This window comes from Balaenoptera physalus (genome assembly GCF_965194825.1).
Source record: "Balaenoptera physalus genome assembly, chromosome: 1".
Classification (NCBI taxonomy): Eukaryota; Metazoa; Chordata; class Mammalia; order Artiodactyla; family Balaenopteridae; genus Balaenoptera; species Balaenoptera physalus.
The window spans coordinates 82,279,639-82,300,254 of record NC_138882.1 but is presented as its reverse complement, the minus strand read 5'-3'; the positions used below and the strand labels follow the sequence as shown (position 1 = coordinate 82,300,254).

Genomic DNA, 20,616 nt, shown 5'->3' with positions numbered 1-20,616 from the left:
GGCCTAAAATAGTGCCTGATCCATAGCAGACATTCAGTTAGTATTTGTTTAATGAAATGAATAAACTGAGGTCTCTTTCTCCCCAGACTCCTCAGACATCTTGTTCTGTCCCCTTCAGTCTTGCATCCCTGCCTGGGGCATGTCTCTTACTGAGGGACTTTACCACCCACGTCCCCCAGGTCTTCATGTCCCGTCTCTCCAATAGATGGGTCTGTGCGGAGGGGCCAGAATTCTACCTTTAGGTCCTCAAGGATTTGGGGAGGAGGGTTTTTGTTTGGGGGGGAGGGTTGGTTTGTTTTGTGTGTGTGTGTGTGAGCGTCTCGAGTCCTTCGGAACCAAGTTCACAGCACTGTGAGTGGAAGCCTAGGCAGTGGTGAGTGGGGCAGTTGGGGCATCCACTAGAGGGCAGTCCAGAATTTCCATACAAGACGGACTTGGGTGAGTCTAGATGGATAGACATGGACCTGCCTTGAGGCTGCATTTGCATTGCAGGCACCCCACTTTACTTGGTATACTTCGGAGGTGCTGTTGGAGATTGTGTATATCAAAGCCCCTGACAAGCTATCCTTGATGCCATCACTGGTATCCAGGGGAGAGAATCCAGGAGTCTGGCTGTCCTGCCCACAGTCTGTGCCATGGCCTTTGCCTGGAATCCCAGGAGAGAGGAGGGAGAGGGAAAGAGAGCCTGGGAAAGAAGAGGCAAGCAGAGGCCCTGGAACTGTGGAGGGGGGTGTCATTGGTATTCTGGGCTCTGAGGAGTCCCCAGCGGCTGGGCAGCACTCAAGGCCCACCCCCTGGCACCAGGCTGTGCATTCATCAGCGACAGCTCTGGCCAGTGGGCCCTCTGGGCTCCCAGCAACAACTGCATTTTGCACATTGGTTTGCATGACCAGTAATGACCGTTCACAGTGCCACATTCCCCCCTCCATGTCTAGAGAGTTCCTTGCTTTGCTTAACCCATGAATCTGCTGCCTAACCTCCATCCCTCCAGCTGCAAAGTCAGCTCCTCCTCTGTGCAGGGAGTGGGAGCACCACAGAAGACAAAACCCAATCAGAGCTTCCTCCAGGGAGGTGGCTAAGGTCATTTGCACCTCATCCTGCCTCCGAAAAAGAGACTCCCTCCCCCATTTATACGTGCGTGTGATCTCTCCAGGAGCAAAGCCTCCCTCCCATTCTCCCTTCATCCTTTTCCCGACTGTCTGAGTCCCTCCTCCTCTCCCCTTGACCAACGGGAAGTCCTTCCGACTGTCTAACTTCCATCCCTCCGGCTGCAACATCATCCTCTAGCTCGGCGAGCCCTCCCTCCCTCCCTACTCCAAGTCTTCTGCTTCTCATCCCCAGGACGCTGTCCTACTTCTCTCGTCCTTGCTCTCGCGGCTGCCGCCGCCGGGAACCGACGCAGAGAAGGCAGCGGGTCCCGTGATCTTCCCGAGCCCCCCGCGTTCCCAGCCCGAGGGCGGGGGAAGCCTCGAGGAAGGGCGGGGCGGGGCGGGGGCGAAAGAAAGGGGGTTTTGTGCGGCGCCCGGCCGCCCGGCGCCCTCTTTCGAGCGTCCTGCGGGCCCAGCCTCTGTTCGCGTCCGCGCAGTCCCCGCCGCAGTCTCGGCTGCAGCTGCGGGAGCGAGCCGTGGACGCGGAGGAGACCTCCGGAGGCGGCAGCAAACTTCGCGGTGCCGCACTCCCACCCCGGTCCTCCGCCTCCCGCCGGTAGGTGAGTGCGAACGCATCCCAGCCGCCCAGACCTGGGAGGGAGAGAGAAGGGAGCGACCACCGGCTGCCCTGTGGTCCGCACCCCCGACCCCTCAGGCCTTGCCTCGCGTGGCTCCGGCGCACCCAACCCGCCGACCCCTGACACCTCGGCGAGGTCCGCTGTCGGCCAGCCCGGAGCGCCTACGGCCCCTGCTGCCGTCCTGCCATCTCCAGCTCTGCCTCCCAACTCTGCCGCTGGCACCCCCATTGCTGTTTGCAGCCTGACCCGCAGCCCCCTTGAGTCCGCGGGCTAATGGGAACGCCCCTCTGGGTCCTTGCGTTTTCCCTGCTTCGGGCTCCAGACCCAGCACCACCGCCCGAGATTTCCGACCTTGTCCTGGGCAGGGCGGCGGCGGTTCGAGTCAGCCCCCGACTCTGTACCCACCGTGCAGGCAGCACCGCGGGAGGAGCCGCGGCCGGCCACCCTAGGGGTACCTTCCCGGAGCCCGCAGGACAGCAAACAGGAGCCGCTGTTGTGGGTGGTCCCGGCGCCGACTGGAGCTGGAATCCCAACTCTGCCACTTACTTGCTGTGTGACCTTGGGCAAGTTAGTTCACCTCCCTGAACCTCGGATTCCTCATCGATGTAATGCCTAATCAGTATTTTTCTCAAAGTTGAGGTTGTACATGGGAAGCATTTAGTAAGAGGCCTGGCTCAGGTAGATGGTCAGGAACTGTCAGCTGGAATTCCAGTTACCACTCCTGCTTTCCTTCCTAGCCCTGCTGTTGGGCCGGGAACCCCCCTCCCCCCAGGTACTTCCATATCCCCTTCCTATCAGAATAGCTCTGCCCACTTGGTTCTAACAGGACCAAGATTTGCCATCAGTTTTGTTAGCACCATTCATATCTGCATTACTTCTATTCCAGATAATACCAGTGAGATCAAGGGACAATGACCTAACCCATAGATCCACTTCCAGTATTACCAGTGCCTGTGTTGTCATGGCTAACTTTGCTGTTGATAACAGCATCATCCACATTTCAGATTTTATACTAGGAGGAGTTACAATAGCTCAGCTGGCGATGTTGCTAATCATATTGTTAGTTGTGCTTCCAATAAATAGGACTATTTATATGGTTACCGCAATTACTCCTGCAGCCCCTGCTAAGGCCTCACTGATATTGTGTAGGTTCCTGTTGCCCTTCACACAGCCACTAAGGGGATAGCTGAAAGCTTCCCTCCTGCTGTGACTGAAGCTCTGGCCTCGTGTGCATCCCTGCTCACCCTGCTGAGTGCTGGAGCTCAGTTCCCATGGGGCCGACCTTGAACTGCCAGCTGGTGGGCATTCAGCATAGAGATGGTGGGCATTGGGCCTGTGTGCATAAGTGCACGCACATGCATGCATGCGTACACACACACACACACACACACACACAGCGCTTGGTCTTGATTCTCTGTGCACTGGGTTTTTGAAGCCTGTGAGGGGATAGACATCCATGGTCAGACAGGAATGATAATGTAACAAGAGGGAAGTTTCCTGAACAGCTGGGGAAACTCAAGACAAGGGGAGAAATCCAGAGGCTGTAGCAGAGGGATGGTGTGGCATCAGGGAAAGGGACAGGAAGACTGCTGAGCTCTTGAGGATAGAGATGAAGTGGTGTGTCCTGCTCTGGAGGATGAGAAGATGGAGTGGAGGTGGGTGGGTGTGTGCTATGGAGACCAAGGCTTGGATCCTTGAGTCTGAGTCTGGTACCAGAGGAGGGGATGCCTGAGTTTTCTCAGGACTCCTAGCTATACCAGGAAGGGGCTGAGGCCCAAGCTTGGTGTGACTGGTGTGGGGTTGGGAGGTGTGCAGAACTCTCTGACTGTGAGAACCACACAATCAGGCCCACTCTCTTGGCCCCTCCGGTCAGTGACTCCAAATCTAGGAGGTGAGGGTGGGATACCCTCTATGATTCAGGGCATCCAGGTCCTCATCAGACTCAGACTTTCTCCTTTCATTCCCCCACTTACATAACAGAGGTGAAAGGCAGGGTCCAGGGTGTTGGTCCCAGAGTGGCTCCAACTATATGGGTTTCTGGGCCGCCCATCAGAGAGCTGTGAGTAGCTCCAGATCCAGCCAGGGCGAGGGGAGGGAAGGCGCCAGAAAGGGGTCTGGCTTAGGACCTGGCACAGCTCAAATGCATGGCAAACAGTCTCCCAAGCACTCGGCAGGCACTGGCTGTTCATGCCAAATGGTCCCCACTCCAACCCCAGAAAGCAGTCCTCTCAAGTGCCCCCATGCCAAGAGTTGGTTTCACACCCTCTGATTGGGCCCCATCAAGAACCCCCTCCCTCTCAAAGGTCGAAGAGAGGCCCTGGGCATCTGGCTTCTGCCATTCCTCCCCCACCTCTGACCTTGAGGGAATGATGCCCAGCCACAATGGGGGAAATGGATGTTACTGTGGTGGGGAGGCATCCTTAGGAGGATCTGGGATCCTTCAGAGGATCTGGGAGAAGAGGGAAATTTCCCATCAGCTCAGGCTCAGAAAAGGGCAGACATGTACAAAGGCAGAGCCTGAGTGGTCAGGGAAGATGGAAGTGGAACAATGGGCCTGAAGTGGGAATGAGTAGACAGTAGGAATAAGCCTGATGTCTAGGAAGCCTTGCCTGCAGTCTAACCTTCATCCCTCTTGCTGTACCATTGGCCTATTCCATGGCAGCCTTGGCTCTCCATGCTCATTTGAGTCTAAGCCAACCATTAAAGATGACGTTGGCTCTGCAGCCTTCCTTCCTGAGGGCATACTGGCCTGGTGCCTGACTTGGTTTCACTGGGGACTCAGGTTCAATCCCTCTCTGGGCCCATTTCTCAATGTCCCACCCCCATCCCTCCATTATGAGAGTGTAAGAGCTTTGAGATCTTCAGAAGAATAGTTCAAGCTCTCAGAGCTTCTGATAGCCAAGGGCAGGAGGGAAATGGTCCCTTTCATTTATTCTCACACACCCCCCTTAGCCCACCCCCCCAGCCTGGGGCTGGGGTGGGCGGAGGGAGAGGCTGGATGGAGGCCAGACTGGCAGAGACAGGGGCTTTGTCCCAGCTGGTTTCTGAGCCAGGAGATCCTGTGGGAAAGCCCGTGCCAGGCAGAAAGGAAAGGCTGGGAGGAAGGAGGGAGAAGGCAGCCAAGGATGAGGGGGTGGAGGATGCTGGGGGGTAAAGAGAAGAGTTTCCTTATAAGTAATGGTGCAGTGGGGGGAGTTCAATGAGGGGTTGGGCTGGAGAGATGTTGTTCATTGCCTGGGTTAAGTCTAGAAAGCCTTCCCAGAGGAGGCTAGGTGGGTATGGTACTCAGGGAGGAAGGGACAGGAAGGAAAGGTTGGGAGGAGGAAGGTTCAAAGAAGTCCGGTACTGGGAGGGGCAGAGGAGACTCAAGCATAATAGCACCCACAATTCATGCTATATGCTGTAAGCATTTATTGAGCTCTTACTGTGTGCAGGGTGCTATACATTTGTACAGGTTTTTTTGTTTGCTTGTTTTGTTTTAGGATAAAAAGCACTCTCAAAGCCCATAGCCTCATGACAACCTGTGAGGTGGTAGTAATGGTGCTGCTTTACAAGTAAGAAAACAAAGGCTTAAAGAGGGTAAGGAACTTGCCTTAAGTCACACAGTGAGTTGACGAGGACCCAGGTCTCGGTTCTGAATAAGAATCCCTTGGTGGGGGGACTTCCCTGGTGGCGCAGTGGTTAAGAATCCTCCTGCCAGTGCAGGGGACACGGGTTCAAGCCCCGGTCTGGGAAGATCCCACATGCTGCGGAACAACTAAGCCTGTGCGCCACAACTACTGAGCCTGCGCTCTAGAGGCTGTGCTCCACAACAAGAGAGGCCACTGCAATGAGAAGCCTGCGCACCGCAACCAAGAGTAGCCCCCGCTCGCCACAACTAGAGAAAGTCCACAAGCAGCAATGAAGACCCAATGCAGCCAAACATAAATAAATAAATAAGAATCCCTTGAGGGGAGACAGAAACAGTGTTAATTAATAGTGAGGTGGGGGCAGTGGGCTTCTGGAGTCAGGATATGTGTGACCCATGTGGACGTGGTAGGGAGTCAGAAGTCCATCCTGAGGTCTAACCCCATCTTTCCTCCTCCATTCCCTCCCTCATCCTGCAGCATGGCCCTACCATCTCTGCCCCTGCTGGCAACCCTGGCTCTGGCCTGTGTCCCTGCGGCCCTAGCTGATGCTCTGGAAGGAGACAGCTCAGGTAAGCAACCCCATTCAGGGTCACTGTCTCCTGCATCTCCCCTGTGGTAGGAAGGAGCCTCTTGTTCAGCCCTAACCAACCTCTGTCAGCCTTGAGGGACCCAGGGAGGAGACAGAATTGGGAGCACTGTGGGGGAGGATCAGGGCAGGGACACTTGAAAATAAGGGATGATTTGTGGGCCGCTGGTAGGGTGGCGGAATCTTGGGAGTAGGGCTGGGGAGGGACACTAGGTGCATGGCTGCCAGTCTCCAGGGTGGAGGATGGGAGACCCTTGGGGCACGATGAATGGGTCTGGGAGGCAGAACAGAGGTGGAATTGGGAGAAATCGTGAAAGTGACCGAAGGGAACAGACTGGGAAACTTTGAGGACAAGGCTGCAGGACCCAGGGAGTGAGGTTAGAAGACCCTGGGGTGGGGGCCAGGAATCCTGGGGTGGTACTGGGAGACTCTGGAGTTGAATTTGACTGGGAGACTTTGTGGACCGGTCTGTAGACCGTGAGGGGTGGGCCTGGGGGACCTAGAGGTGGGTTTGCAGGACTCAGGGAGCCCGAGCCCAGGTTCCTGGGGGCGGGGTTACGAAAACCCCCGGGCGAGGCCCGGGAATCCTAAGGCGGGGCGTCGGGATCCTGGGGCGGGGCTTGGAAACCCTGGGGCGGGTCGTGGCAGATCCACAGCACGAAGTACAAGCCGGCCCCGCCCGCCCACAGAGGACCGGGCTTTCCGCGTGCGCATAGCGGGTGACGCGCCGCTGCAGGGCGTGCTGGGCGGCGCCCTCACCATCCCGTGCCACGTTCACTACCTGCGGCCGCCGCCAAGCCGCCGGGCCGCGCAGGGCTCCCCCCGGGTCAAGTGGACCTTCCTGTCCGGCGGCCGGGAGGCCGAGGTGCTAGTGGCGCGGGGGCTACGCGTCAAGGTGAGCGAGGCCTACCGGTTCCGCGTGGCACTGCCTGCCTACCCGGCGTCACTCACCGATGTCTCCCTGGTGCTGAGCGAGCTGCGGCCCAACGACTCGGGTATCTACCGCTGCGAGGTCCAGCACGGCATCGACGACAGCAGCGACGCCGTGGAGGTCAAGGTCAAAGGTGAGAGGGCAGAGATGGAGGTTCCCGGAGAGAGGGAGGGGAACCCACAGTCTGAAGCGGAAGCAAACACCTAGAAGGCACAGACTGAGTTGGAAAAGGAGTGCGTAGCTACAGGCCTCTGTTACCTCCTTTCTCTCTTCAGGTGGAGGAAGTTCTACCCACAGTCTAACTGAAGCCCCTCATGCTGTAGAGTGGGCGCAATTTGGACTTTACCCTTTGTATACAGGGGATTGACAAGGAGGGGAAGGGAAAGTCAGTGTGCTGGGTGATCCTGCCTCAGGATCCTCTCTGCCCCTCAGGGGTCGTCTTTCTCTACCGGGAGGGCTCTGCCCGCTATGCTTTCTCCTTCGCTGGGGCCCAGGAGGCCTGTGCCCGCATCGGAGCCCGAATCGCCACTCCGGAGCAGCTCTATGCCGCCTATCTTGGGGGCTATGAACAGTGTGATGCTGGCTGGTTGTCCGACCAGACCGTGAGGTGGGCTGGGGCTGGGGCCCAGGAGCTTCTAGCTGTTTCTGAGGAGGGCTGTGGCCTCTGGTTCTGCCAGGGGCTGCCCACTGCTGCCTCAGGCTGGCCATATAGGGCTCCCTGCCTCTGGCGGATGAAGCTGGTCTTTGGAGGGTGGGTTAGGACCCCGCCCTGGTGGGAGGTGTGCATTTCTGCAGAGCTAGGAGGACAATTGGCTGCACTGAAAAGCAGTGTGATTCAGGAGGGTCACCATGGGATGGCTCCCTGGTGAAGGCATTTGTACCCCTTCCCCAGGTATCCCATCCAGACTCCACGAGAGGCCTGTTATGGAGACATGGATGGCTTCCCTGGGGTCCGGAACTATGGAGTGGTGGACCCGGATGACCTCTATGATGTCTACTGTTATGCTGAAGAACTAAATGGTGATTGGGGGTAGGGAGTTCCCAGGGGAAGAGCCCCCTCTCCAGTGCTGCCCATAGGTCCTCCTGGGCCTCTGCTGGATCTTATCATCCCTTATCAGCCTATATTTAAGTGGGCAGCCAGCGGTAAGGAAACAGTCAGTGTCCCTCCCTCCAAACACTGTCATATAGACAAGTTCATGGCCAAAGCCTCAGACAGGTGGTAGGAGACTGAGTTTGACTCTGCTGTTACCTGCTGTGCATCTCTCTACATTTTAGTATCTCTGAGCCTCAGTTTCCTTCTTGGCAGAATTAGGAAGTTGGGCCAGGTTCCCTCGAGCAATATTATCCATCCTAAGCTTCTATCAAGACTTCGATCCTATAAAGTAGTGTGATGGACTGCATGTCGCAGATGAGGAGACTGAGGCCCAGAGAAGCTTGCCCAGAGTCTCTGTGGGAGCCCAGGGTGGAAGGAGCTCCCTTCCTGGTAACCCAGCCTCTTCTTCCTCCCCAGGAGAGCTCTTCCTGGGGGCCCCTCCAGACAAGCTGACATTGGAGGAGGCACGGGCGTACTGCCAGGAGCGGGGTGCTAAGATTGCAACCACGGGCCAGCTGTATGCAGCCTGGGATGGTGGCCTGGACCGCTGCAGCCCAGGCTGGTTGGCTGATGGCAGTGTGCGCTACCCCATCGTCACACCCAGCCAGCGCTGTGGTGGGGGCCTCCCTGGTGTCAAGACTCTCTTCCTCTTCCCCAACCAGACCGGCTTCCCCAACAAGCACAGCCGCTTCAATGTCTACTGCTTCCGAGGTGAGCCCACCTCCCTGCAGAGGCTGAGACCAACCTCAGGGAGACAGAGTCGAGGCCTACGCTCTTACCCCAGCCCCGACCAGTTTCTCTTGGGTCTTTGCCATTTGCCTCAAGGAGCTTTGGGTGGTGCTCAGCTTGTCACTTAAGGTTCTAATTCTGGTTGTGCCCTCTGACTTGGTCTGTGTGGCCTCAAGGAGGGCTCACCTCGCTGCATCTCCTCACCTGCCTCCACACCAGTAGTCCCTGCCTTGTCTCTTCCTGTTGCAAAGCTGCCTCTCCCTTATTGGGCTGCCAAATATGTCTCCATCTCTGGTCAGCTCATGAGCAGACCAGAGATGACTGACATTCTCTGAATCCAATGAATGATCTGCTCCAGTTAACCAAATACGCTTCAGAGGGGTTTCCAGAACCTTCAGCTTGAAGGTAACAGATTTTTACCACCAAATATTGAGGGACAGACATAATTCCTCCCACAGGGAGCAGGTTCTTAAAGACAGCTGGGTGTAGAGATGGCTTCCTGCCCACATCTTACATTGGGAGCTGGAGGGGAGGCAGTGCCTGCGACCCCCAGAGGCACAGGGCCCAGGCCAAGGATGACTGACAATCAGGGAGGCATTGCCATGGAGTATTGGAATCCCTGCCCCAACTGTGAGCCTGCAGTACTGGTACAAGGGTTGGAGGCAGAATTGGAAAGAGAAGACACAGCCTTCTAGAAGCCCTTAGTCTGAAGGAGGAAGACACAGTTTCTGCCACGGGAGCCCCCAGTCTGACCAAAGACGAAATGCTTCACCCCCAGCACAAGGAAAGACTGAGAGAAAAGCATTACTTCGCCTGGGACAGATCTCCAGATGGCTTTGGCCTGAGGCTGGGAGGGATGGGGAAGGGAAGTCCACAGGAAGACAGGTCCATCTGGAAAGACTTACTTGAACACAGATAATGGTGATGATGATAATAATTATAATAATAGTAGCTAACACTTCTAGCACTGATTATAATTATGTCCCAAGCACTGTTCTGGAAAGAAATTGAAGGAGGAACTGAATCAGGAGAAGAGGGGAAGGAAGAGGATGACTATGGTTGGGAGCAGGTGGAGGGCAGAGGCAGGCAAGGGCACAGGTTTGCTTGTCTGGTATGAGCAAGGCTCACTGAAGCAGGTGACGAAGGCAGGATGTGCTGTCCTGTCTTGTCTGGCTGAACACAGATGGCCCTCAGGGCTTTTCTTAGCCCAATTCCACCTTTGCTTCACTGGTTTTCTGCTCTTGGTTCCCTTCCCCCGGGACAAGGTAATTCATTCTAAAACTCTGGTTATTTGAAGAGAGCAGATCCTGGAAGGATGGGGTGGCCACTTGCCCTTTTGCCCCAACACCGAGATCATCAGGTGGTGACGGTTGAATGTCCTTCCTGTACTCTACCCTTCAGCTCTCCTGTGGTGATGGCAGCCTGTCCCCTTCCATTTCTAGAGTCTTAGGATGACTGGGATCCCTCACACCTTACCCTAAACCCAGGGTCCCAAGGTGCTGAGGCCATTCTGTCCATCCTTCTGCCTCCATCTCCTTACTCAAGGGATGACCTATCTCCTGAGCCTTCCTTTACCATTCTATCTGAAGTGGTACTTCCCATCTCCTTACTAAACTTAATTGTTCTTTACATGGTAACATTATATGTTTATTTGTTTGTCTGTATCTAGAATATAAATTCCCTTGAGGGCAGGAAGCTTGCTGTTTTGCTCTGCACTGTATCCCCAGTGCCCAGGAGAAAGCTCGGCATGACACATAGCGGGCACTTGATTAAAGCTTGCGGAATGAGTGAGGAAGCCCCGGGGTGCACCCTGGGCCCCACGGGTGCGCCATAGCGAAGATGAGAGAGAATTAAGAGAATTCCGTGGTCTCTGAGTCTAACCCAGAACCCTCACATGCAGGCCTGTGAGGGCGGAGCCACCGCTTTAACCTCCCCTTGACACTTTCCTCCTGCCACAGACTCTGCCCAGCCCTCTGCCATCCCTGAGGCCTCCAACCCAGCCTCTGACCTGGCCTCTGATGCACTGGAAGCCATTGTCACAGTGACAGAGACCCTGGAGGAACTGCAGCTGCCTCAGGAAGCTGTGGAGAGCGAGTCCCGGGGAGCCATCTACTCCATTCCCATTATGGAGGATGGAGCAGGTGGCAGCTCCACTCCAGAAGACCCAGCAGAGGCCCCTAGGACCCTCCTAGGTAACTCAAATCTCTTATCCTGGGGATGTCCGCACCTGGGAGAAGTTGGGGCAGAAGGGGCAAGCCCAGGTTGAGGCCGGGGTTGTCGCTGCCATGATTCTGCCCTGTCCTCTCTCAGCAGCACAGTTGTGCAAGGCGCCTCTCCTGTTCCTCTCCCAACCTTTGCCTTTCCAGCAAATCCCACTCCCAAATAGCTGGGTCTGGAGATGCTTGGACTAAGGAGCTGCCCTCTGGGAAGGAGGGATCTCCTTTCTTTGGTCTCTCCTCCCCCTCACCTACCCAAAATAAACAGAGAATTTTAACAGACTGGGAGAGGTAGATGCAACCACCAGGTTTTCCTGGGCTAATGACAGCTCATAGAGCCTCCGCAACTGTTGCCTCACTATTGCAGCTCCAGTTGAAACTCTTCTGGTGTGGCGCAAAATTCCTCCCCAGGGCAGGCTCTTCCCTCCCCCCGAGGGCTCACCCTCCCCAGCCCCGCCTTTCTCCCCTTCCCCTTCCTTCTTCCTGTCCTCTGGTGGGTGCTGTCCCAGGTGCTGAATCATCTGTGCTTTGCCTAGAATTTGAAACCCAATCCATTGTACCTCCCCTGGGGTCCTCAGAAGAGGAAGGCAAGGTGTTGGAGGAAGAAGAGAAATACCAGGATGAAGAAGAGAAAGAAGAGGAAGACGAAGAGGAGGAGGTGGAGGACGAGGCCCTGTGGGCCTGGCCCAGTGAGCTCAGCAGCTTGGACCCAGAGGCCCCTCTCCCCACTGAGCTGGCTCCAGAGGAGTCACTCTCCCAGGCATCCCCACCAGTGAGGGCAGTCCTGCAGCCTGATGCATCACCACCTCCCTACGGAGAGCCAGAGGCTCCCAGGCCTCCAACGGTCCTTGGACCACCCACTGAGACCCTGCCCACTCCCAGGGAGGGGAACCTGGCATCCCCATCACCTTCCACTCCGGTTGGGGCAAGAGAGAGAGGGGAGGAGACTGGGGGTCCTGAGCTGTCTGGGGTCCCTCAAGGAGAGAGTGAGGAGACAGGGAGCTCCGAGGATGCCCCTTCCCTGCTTCCAGCCACACGGGTCCCTGAGGGTACCAGGGATCTGGAGACCCCTTCTGAAGAGAATTCTGGAAGAACTGTCCCAGCAGGGACTTCAGTGCATGCCCAGCCGGTGCTGCCCACTGACAGTGCCAGCCATGGTGGAGTGGCCGTGGCCCCCTCATCAGGTAACTTTGCCCAAGGCTCAACCTCCCTCTTTATCCTCCTCCTCTTTCTCCCCCTGCAGCTGTGGATCACCTGACCTATAGTCCTTTAACCCACCATTGCCCCAGACTCTCTTGTCCTTTGCCTTCATTCTCCTACCCACCTCTACCTGTGGGCTTCCAACCTTGGATACCCCACCTTGTGACTTCCGTTCCAGCTCTCTGAGTCCTCACCCTGTAACCCCCAACTCCATGACCCCCACCCTGTGACCCTATCCCTGTTTCTGAAATCCACACTGTGACCCCCAGCCCTACCACCAAACACCTGGAACTTTTTCCTACCCTCGGCTCTCTACCTGTGACGCACATCTCACTGGCCCCACAGAGGACCCTCATGCCTGTTCAGTGGGTGCCCTCCTTGCCTTGTGCACTCTTCAAGGCCCAGGCCCATCCTCCACTGCTCCCTCCCCCTCCTGTGTGCCACCTCCCTTCAGCTGCCTCCCACTGGTATCAGGGAAGCCTGGGATCCCATGCCCACCCCTCAACCTTTGGGGTCTAGGAGAGCCCTATCCCCACAGAGCCTTAAGCAACTACTTCTGTGAAGTACTTTTTTAGACTGTTTCATGGAAACAAGCCTTGGAAATAAATCTCTATTAAACCGCTTTATAACCAAAACTCTGGCACCCTCTGTCTCCACCCCCAGCTGTTTGCCCCTTTCATTCCATGTAGTTGTGTCCTGGGTAGCTCTTTGATGGTTCTTTTGGTGCCATCTCTCTCTCTGTGTCTCTCTGTCTCTCTCTTTCTCCCCTGGGTCTTTGTGTGTCTTTGTGCCTCTTCCTTTTCCATCTTCAGCCTGCACCCTTTCCTGTCCTAGCAGTATAACAGCCCCTGCTGTTCCCTTGTCCTCTCCTCAGGCCTGTCTCCGCCCTCCTGACTGCTGAGATCCCAAATCTGACTGTACACTTTACCCCAGAGAAGTCTTTGTCTGTCAGTCTGCGGGAGTGCTGAGAGTTGAAGTCCCTCACTCCTGGAGAGAAACCTCTGCAGCCCAGAGTGTGTGTGTGTGCGTGTGTGTGTGTGTGTGTGTGTGTGTGTGTACACGTGTCCCTTTGTATTCATTTCTGATCCATCTTGATGGCTCCCATGTAGAGCCACACATACAGAGGACTGACAGAGAAAGTCCCTCTTAGCATGGAGGCCATTCCCTGGCATCCAGGTGCCCCAAGGCCCTGTTCCCCTCCCCCACATATCAGCAGGGGAATAGTATCTCGCTTTCATCCCACTGCCCATGGCCTCCCCCTCCTCCACTAACTCCTGCACTAATGACCACCTTTACCTACTATTTCACCCTTCCTGAACCCAAAGGATCTCAAAGTTCCTATTGCTGGAGAAGAAACAAATCAGGAGGGGAGGATGGAGCGTGTGGAGGGAGGGGGAATGGGGAGTTAGGTTCTGGGGTCTGAGAGAAAGAAGCCCTATCTATTTAGTGAAGGTTGAGCTTCCAAATGGAGGTCTCTGGAGAAGGCTGGGACCCTCCTAGTCCCAGGACCATTCTCCTAGATGGCCCAGGGTGGGCTAGGGGGCTCTGCATCACACCTAGGCTCACTCATTTCAACTACTGGCTCCCGGCCCAGCTGGCCTAGGAGTTCAGCGCTGCGGGGTGAGGAGGGGCTTTGGTGGGAGAGGAGCACCATTGGAAGTATCTGCGGTGTCTTAGTTACCCCACCGGGGGGATGAGTGAGAGGTCCTCCAGCCTGCTATTGCAGCAGTAAGGAAGGAAGAACCTTATGATTGTGTATAGTAGTTGATCCAAAAGGGGGCAGGTGGAAGACCAGAAAGTCTCAAGAGGAGTTCCTTCACCGCCAACACCCGCCCCCCACCATCCTGGTTCAGGTTCTGCCACCCACAGCCAGGGGGAGGGACCTATGGCTTGGGTACGGCCCCAGGGACCAAGTTTGAGAGTCTTTGGCCCCCAGGGTTAGGGGGTTGGACAGAGAGGAGCAGAGAGGATCACGGGAGGAGCAGGAAAGTGTGAGGAAAGGAAGGGGGTTCAGGACTCCTATGCTCTGAAGGATCTGGTCCTTAAAGGGTTAAATAAAACACTGCCCCTCCTTGCTTTGCCCTAGGAGGTAGCAGTACCAGCTTGAAAGAAACTATTGGCAGAAGGGGTGATGACAGTAGGAGTGGTGTTGGAACAGCTGATTCATTTTACCCAAAACAGCTAGGTCATCCCAGCAAAATTCTTTGAATCACCTCCAGCTTCTCCTCCCCCCACCTCTGCTCTGATCCCCACCAGGCAGTGGGATCTTGGGCCAGAGTAAAGCACTGTGGGCATGGGCCTTGGCTGCTAGGAGTGGATGGCTTGGTCTGAGGGGTCCTGCCCAGGGCTGGGCTGAGAACCCTGACCTGCTCTGTCAGTCTGTGGGGCCATCATCTCCGGGTCATCCGGATCAGAAAGGAGTAGAATCTGACAGCCCCTTCAGCACCTAGGCCCAGTCTAAGGGCAGCCACCCAAGATCGTGAGAGAGAGTCCAGAAGAGAAGGCAGATGGCCTAGCCAGACGGAGCTGGATCTAGACAACAGATTGCAGGCCTTCAGAGTAGTGTGTTAGTCCAAGAAGACTGCCTGGAGGAGAAGGGGCCAGAAGGAAGGAACAAAATGGACTGAAGGAGTTTCTAGGCTGGGGAACCCGCAGGAGGCCCCAAGTGGAGGGGGAAAGGGGAGCCTGGTAAGGGGGGGAGAGTCCTGGGAGAAAAGAAGGGGAGGCAAAGAGGTTGGATGATGTTGAGAGAGTGTGTGGAGCCAGTGCTACAGGACAGTGGGAGCTGCTGCAGCTCCATTCCTGGGATGGGTTAGGGGGGGCGAGGGAGTAGGGCATAGAGTGAGGGAAGTGCATTGGATCTTCACTAACAGCTTCTGGGCCTGGCTCTGCCCAGTGGACAGCAGGAGGAATGGTTAGCTCCCTCCTAGACCACCACAGTATCAGGTCCCAGAAGCAGTAAATGGCAGGCCACACCTCACTGTTGCTATGGTGACTCTCCTCTCCTTCAGTTCCACCCAGCCCACCTAGACTACACAGAACTGTGCTAGGACCTGGCACAATGACAAGGGGTGGGGGACTAAACTCTAGGCCTAGAGAGGTAAAGTGACTGGCTCAATGTTACCCAGCAGATCCAGGAGCTAGGTAAGAGTCCAGGACGCATGACTGACAGCCCAGTATCCTTCCCCTTAGGCCCTGAAGGCCTTCCTGGACACTCCTCTCGGCCCCTGTTAGACATGGTCCACACTGGTGGGCATGACAATGACCAGCACTGGGCCGAGCCAGTGCTGAAGCGGGGGGCAGTGAGGAGGGAAAAACCCAGAACTCAGGTCTGGGCTGTGACCAGAGGCAGGCTCCAGGGAGAACATTTAGGGTGCTGTGATAGCCCCCAGGACAAGGGCATCAGGGCTGGGACCCCTGAACCCTGTGCTGCAAAGCTGTGCTCCCCTGGCCCCCCACCTCACTCCTCTCTCCCTCTCAGGTTACTGTGTCCCCAGCCCCTGCCATAATGGTGGGACGTGCTCGGAGGAGGAGGAGGGGGTCCGCTGCCTATGTTTGCCTGGCTATGGGGGGGACCTGTGCGATGTTGGTGAGTGTGCTGAGGGGCTGCGGTGGGGGGAGAGCCGAAGCCTAGACCCTGCCACAACGTGCTAGTTCCAGGGGGGTGGGACGGGACACTGGTTTTGGCCTTGCCATTAATGAATCTCCATTTGTTGTTGTTGTTGAATGCACCGGCGCAGGTTGCAGGATCTTAGTTCCCTGACCAGGGATTGAACCTGGGCCTCCTGCAGTGGAAGCGTGGGAGAAGAATTCCCATTTTATTTTATTTTTATTTATTTTTTAATTATTTATTTATTTATGGCTGTGTTGGGTCTTCGTTTCTGTGCGAGGGCTTTCTCTAGTTGTGGCAAGTGGGGGTCACTCTTCATAACGGTGCACGGGCCTCTCATTATCGCGGCCTCTCTTGTTGCGGAGCACAGGCTCCAGATGCGCAGGCTCAGTAATTGTGGCTCACGGGCCTAGTTGCTCCGCGGTATGTGGGATCTTCCCAGACCAGGGCTCGAACCCGCGTCCCCTGCATTGGCAGGCAGATTCTCAACCACTGTGCCACCAGGGAAGCCCAAGAATCCCCATTTTAGACAAATCACATAACTTCTCTGAGCCCTCCCCTCAATTTACTCATCTGTTAAGTGGAATCAAAAATGACTCTCTTAGGGAGTCTATGCTCCTGGAATTTGGCAGGCAGTCAGTACTTGTCAGTTTCCGTTCTCCTGGGAAGAGAGGAGGGTTCAGCTCTTCTTTAGGATGGAGGATTGCAGAGACCCAGGCCGGGACTCCAGCCTCACCCTGGTCTCTGTCGCTCAAGAGAAGGAAGGCATCAAGGCCCCCCTCCAACCAGGGCCCCTCCAGCTCCTAGCCGCTCCATCTCTACTCTCTCTTTGGCACCGCCCTCCTACACTTAGTCCCGCCCCCTCAGTCTGAGGTGGTGGGAGGAGCCCAGTCCCTGTCTGGGGACCCAGCCTCTCAGAGTTTCGGGGTCCTCCCGCCTAAGCTGCCTGCCCTTCTGTGTCCTAGGCCTCCGCTTCTGCAGCCCCGGCTGGGACGCCTTCCAGGGCGCCTGCTACAAGCACTTTTCTACACGAAGGAGCTGGGAGGAGGCGGAGAACAAGTGCCGGATGTACGGCGCGCACCTGGCCAGCATCAGCACGCCGGAGGAACAGGACTTCATCAACAGTGGGCTGGGGACAGGGCGGGAGGCGACCCTCGTCACCTGTTCTCTCACTCACACATTCACTCACTCATCAATCAATCAATTAATGAGTGTGTTAATTAACTCCCTTATACATTAATTCAGGTACTCATTACTTGGTTTACCTCATTCATTCATTCATTCATTCACTTTTCCTTCCTCCTTCCCTCCTTCCCACTCCACACGTGGGTAGTGGGGCTTCAGGCAGGGGAGGGCTGAGATTCGCTCAGGAAATACACCTGCATCAGCCTGGCGGTTGCTTGGGGGCTTATCTTTAGTCGCTCCCCACCTCCCTGGCTCTCCTGCCTCCGTCTACTCTCCCCGACTCTGACCTTGCTGAAAGTTTTTACTTTTCCCAGAGTTTCCCTTTTCTAGCCTTGGTGATATTTTTCTTCTTCCCTCACCCACCACGCCCCTGCCTTCCATCCCGCCCTTGTGCAGAGGTTGGAGGGATAAGGATACCGGGAAGCGCGGATTTGGGGTTGCGGGAAGGACTTCCCCCCGCGAGCACCCACAGACAGCCCGATGACAGGGAATGGCCGCCATCTGCTGGCAGCAAAGCTTACTGCACGCCTTCGTCTCCCCTGCGGTTCTTCCCCAGATCGATACCGGGAGTACCAGTGGATCGGGCTCAATGACAGGACCATCGAAGGCGATTTCCTGTGGTCAGATGGCGTCCCCCTGGTGAGAGGTTCCGGCCATCCCTCACGCTGTCTAGGTCGCTTCTTCGAAGCATTTCTGCCCTCTACCCCCAATAACCCCCATCCCTCCCTCTCCTTTTACTGGCCCCTTACCTTTCCCTCTTCCTGGCCCTCCTTCATTCCTTGTGTCCCCTTCTCTTCTCTTCTGGTTCCCATTATCCTTCCCCCCAAAGCCCCTGACATCTTCTTTCTCCTTCTGGGTCCCCTACTCCCCATCCCTCTAGCCTTCCCTCTCCTGGTGCCCCTCCCCCACCTCCTTCTCCTCAGATCCTCCAGGTCCATTCCTCCCAGTGCTCCTGGGGCTGGAGCTCCTCACCACCTCCTCCATCCTCCCCCCACCCTCCCAGCTCTATGAGAACTGGAACCCTGGGCAGCCAGACAGCTACTTCCTGTCCGGAGAGAACTGCGTGGTTATGGTGTGGCACGATCAGGGACAATGGAGTGATGTGCCCTGCAACTACCACCTGTCCTACACCTGCAAGATGGGGCTGGGTGAGGGCAGGCGAGGGGGAGGAGGGGTGGGGGCTAGAGAATCCTGGAACTGATGTGTATGCAGAAGGAGGGTGCAAAGCTACACAGAGAAATCAGAAATGTGTCCCAGGCCGTGGGCATGGGCGGGATAACAATTAGACGGGTCCATTTGGAACCCCTACTCTTTATTATTTATTTATTTATTTGGTCGCGCCGGGTCTTAGTTGCGGCTGGTGGGCTCCTTAGTTGTGGCATGCGATCTCTTAGTTGCAGCATGCATGAGGGATCTAGTTCCCTGACCAGGGATCGAACCTGGGCCCCCTGCATTGGGAGCTCAGAGTCCCAACCACTGTGCCACCAGGGAAGTCCCTGGAACCCCTACTCTTTTTGTGTGTCAGGTTATGGCCTACTCCTCTCCTCCTTCATCCCAATTCTGGGAACTGTTACCCCCAGAGCCCGGCTCCCAGTTCCTGACTGTGTCCCCCCTGCAGTGTCCTGTGGCCCCCCACCAGAGCTGCCCCTGGCTCGAGTATTTGGCCGTCCACGGCTGCGCTATGAAGTAGACACAGTGCTTCGTTACCGGTGCCGGGAGGGGCTGGCCCAGCGCAACCTACCACTGATCCGCTGCCAGGAGAATGGTCGCTGGGAGCCCCCCCAGATCTCCTGTGTGCCCCGCAGGCCTGTGAGTGCCAGGAGGAGGCAGGTGGGGGGCACTAGGCGACACAACCCTGGGATCCAGTCCTAGCTCTGTCCATCACTGGCTGTGTAATCTTGGAGTTATCACTACCCCTCTCTGGGGCAAAGAGGAGGTGGGCTGAATGCTCCGGGGTCCCCTTCAGTGCTGCTGTCTGAGAATATGCAGCCACACTCTGGGCTCTTAAGGGCTGAGCCAGCGAAAGTGTTTTGATGAGGTCAGAGGTTAAGGAGCAAGAACACCAGAGGGCAGGCTCTGAGAAGACAGAGAAGGAGGAGGAGCCCAAGGGTGGAGGGTGAGTGTGTGTGTCTTTCCCAGGCTCGAGCTCTGCGCCCAGTAAAAGCCCCAGAAGGACGTCAGAGGAGGCTCCTGGGGAGCTGGAAGGCACGGTTGACCCCCCCTCCCAATCCAGCTCCAGGTCCCTAAGGGTCAAGGCCGCCAACACTGCCCTCTGCCCCCAACCCTCCCTCGAACCCATGCTTTTCCCATCACAGGGAGTGACAACGAGAGGGGTGGAGCTGAAGTCCAGGTGATAGTGCCTGAGGGGCTTCTGTGAAATACCTGGGTAGCTCCAGTCCTGCCTTAGGCTCTCTCACCCCTATCCTGGGCATCAGGTTTTTCCCTCAGGGCCTTGAGTAGGTCCCTAAGTGCCTCAACTGCCCTCTCCTTGCCAGCCATCCTGTCCTCTCATTCCCCTGGGGGGCACTGTGCCCACTCATTCTCGGTTTTCCAAGAGAATGGGTTCGCAGGATGGAGTACCTGTAAAACCAGCAGGAAATAAAGCTGCATTTGAGCCCAAACAAGTTTGATGCCTCTGTGTGTGTGAGAGAGAAAAGTGGAGTTGGGCCGGGCCTCACAGGATAAATAGACCTTCTGTGTTTATTAGCTTCTGAAGGTCAGAGAAGTCCTCAAGATGTCAGTGCCTGATATAAGAGTGTCTGGCACAGAATAGCTGCCCAGTAAGTATTTATGGAATGAATAAGCCCACGGGGGTTGGGGAACAGCGTAAGGATATTTGGAAGAAGGTGGAGTGCCCAGAGTATCCAGTCAAGCAGACCTGGAGAAGTTCAGTCTGGGGAGGAAGAGGGGCTGAGGGCCCAGAGAGGAAGGCAGAGAGGTGGGTGCTTTGGTGTCCCCATTCCGAGGTTCCAGAGGGGGATTCTCCCAGGGGGTGTGAGGGTGAAGGGAACGCAGAGGGTTAGGCTTCAAGAAGGCTTACTTTCAGCAGAAGAAGCAGAGATGCAGGAACAAGGAAACAAGGGCAGCGGAGAGACCCCCCAGCCCGGCTGCGGGCAGGGATCTGGGGAACGACCTGTGAGGCCCATAGGCTGTGGTCAGCAGAGGGCGCTGCGGCTGCAGGCGCGTCAGCCTGAGAGTGCCGTGTGCGCGTGCGTGAGTGGAGCCGAACGGGAGGAGTCCCAGGATACCGCCAGGGAGCGCTGGGGTCTGTCTTTCTGAGGAGCCCAGGGAAGGGAAGCGGGTTGCGGGCTGTGGGGCGGGAGGAAGGTAGGACTTCCGGCCAGGCTGAGCTGGCCCTGGGGTCTATGAGTCAGCGGAGATTGAGATGATGAGGTCACTCTCTGAATACTGGAGAGAGAATGATCAGCTGCGTGTGTGTGTGTGTGTGTGTGTGTGTGTGTGTTTGTGTGCCTCATCGCAGTCCACTGAATTGTGCCGTCTTGTAAAGTGTTTTGTCAGCATGCTGTCTGCTTTTTTTTTTTTTAACTTAGATATTCATTTTAAAAATTATTATTTATTTATTTATTTTTGGCTGTGTTGGGTCTTCGTTTCTGTGCGAGGGCTTTCTCCAGTTGCGGCAAGCGGGGGCCCCTCTTCATCGCGGTGCGCAGGCCTCTCACTATCGTGGCCTCTCTTGTTGCGGAGCACAGG

General features: G+C 56.2%; 1 protein-coding gene across 8 annotated transcripts; it reads left to right on the top strand.

Moving 5' to 3' along the window:
* The first annotated feature begins 1,527 nt into the window (after positions 1–1,527).
* On the top strand, positions 1,528–19,529 carry BCAN (brevican). Of its 8 annotated transcripts, none has more exons than XM_082412393.1 (15): positions 1,531–1,704; positions 5,209–5,305; positions 5,833–5,924; positions 6,631–7,005; positions 7,305–7,479; positions 7,765–7,892; positions 8,383–8,676; positions 10,653–10,886; positions 11,447–12,094; positions 15,592–15,699; positions 16,686–16,844; positions 17,462–17,544; positions 17,909–18,053; positions 18,524–18,714; positions 19,045–19,529. In XM_082412393.1, the coding sequence occupies exons 3-15, from the start codon at positions 5,834–5,836 to the stop codon at positions 19,150–19,152; spliced, it is 2,739 nt and encodes a 912-aa protein (XP_082268519.1). In that variant the 5' UTR covers positions 1,531–1,704; positions 5,209–5,305; position 5,833; the 3' UTR covers positions 19,153–19,529. The 8 variants fall into 8 exon arrangements, 7 of the variants coding, with proteins under 7 accessions (XP_082268524.1, XP_082268519.1, XP_082268522.1 ...); XM_082412396.1 differs by having other exon boundaries at positions 1,531–1,708; positions 11,489–12,094; XM_082412392.1 differs by having other exon boundaries at positions 1,531–1,708.
* The last annotated feature ends 1,087 nt before the right edge of the window (positions 19,530–20,616 follow it).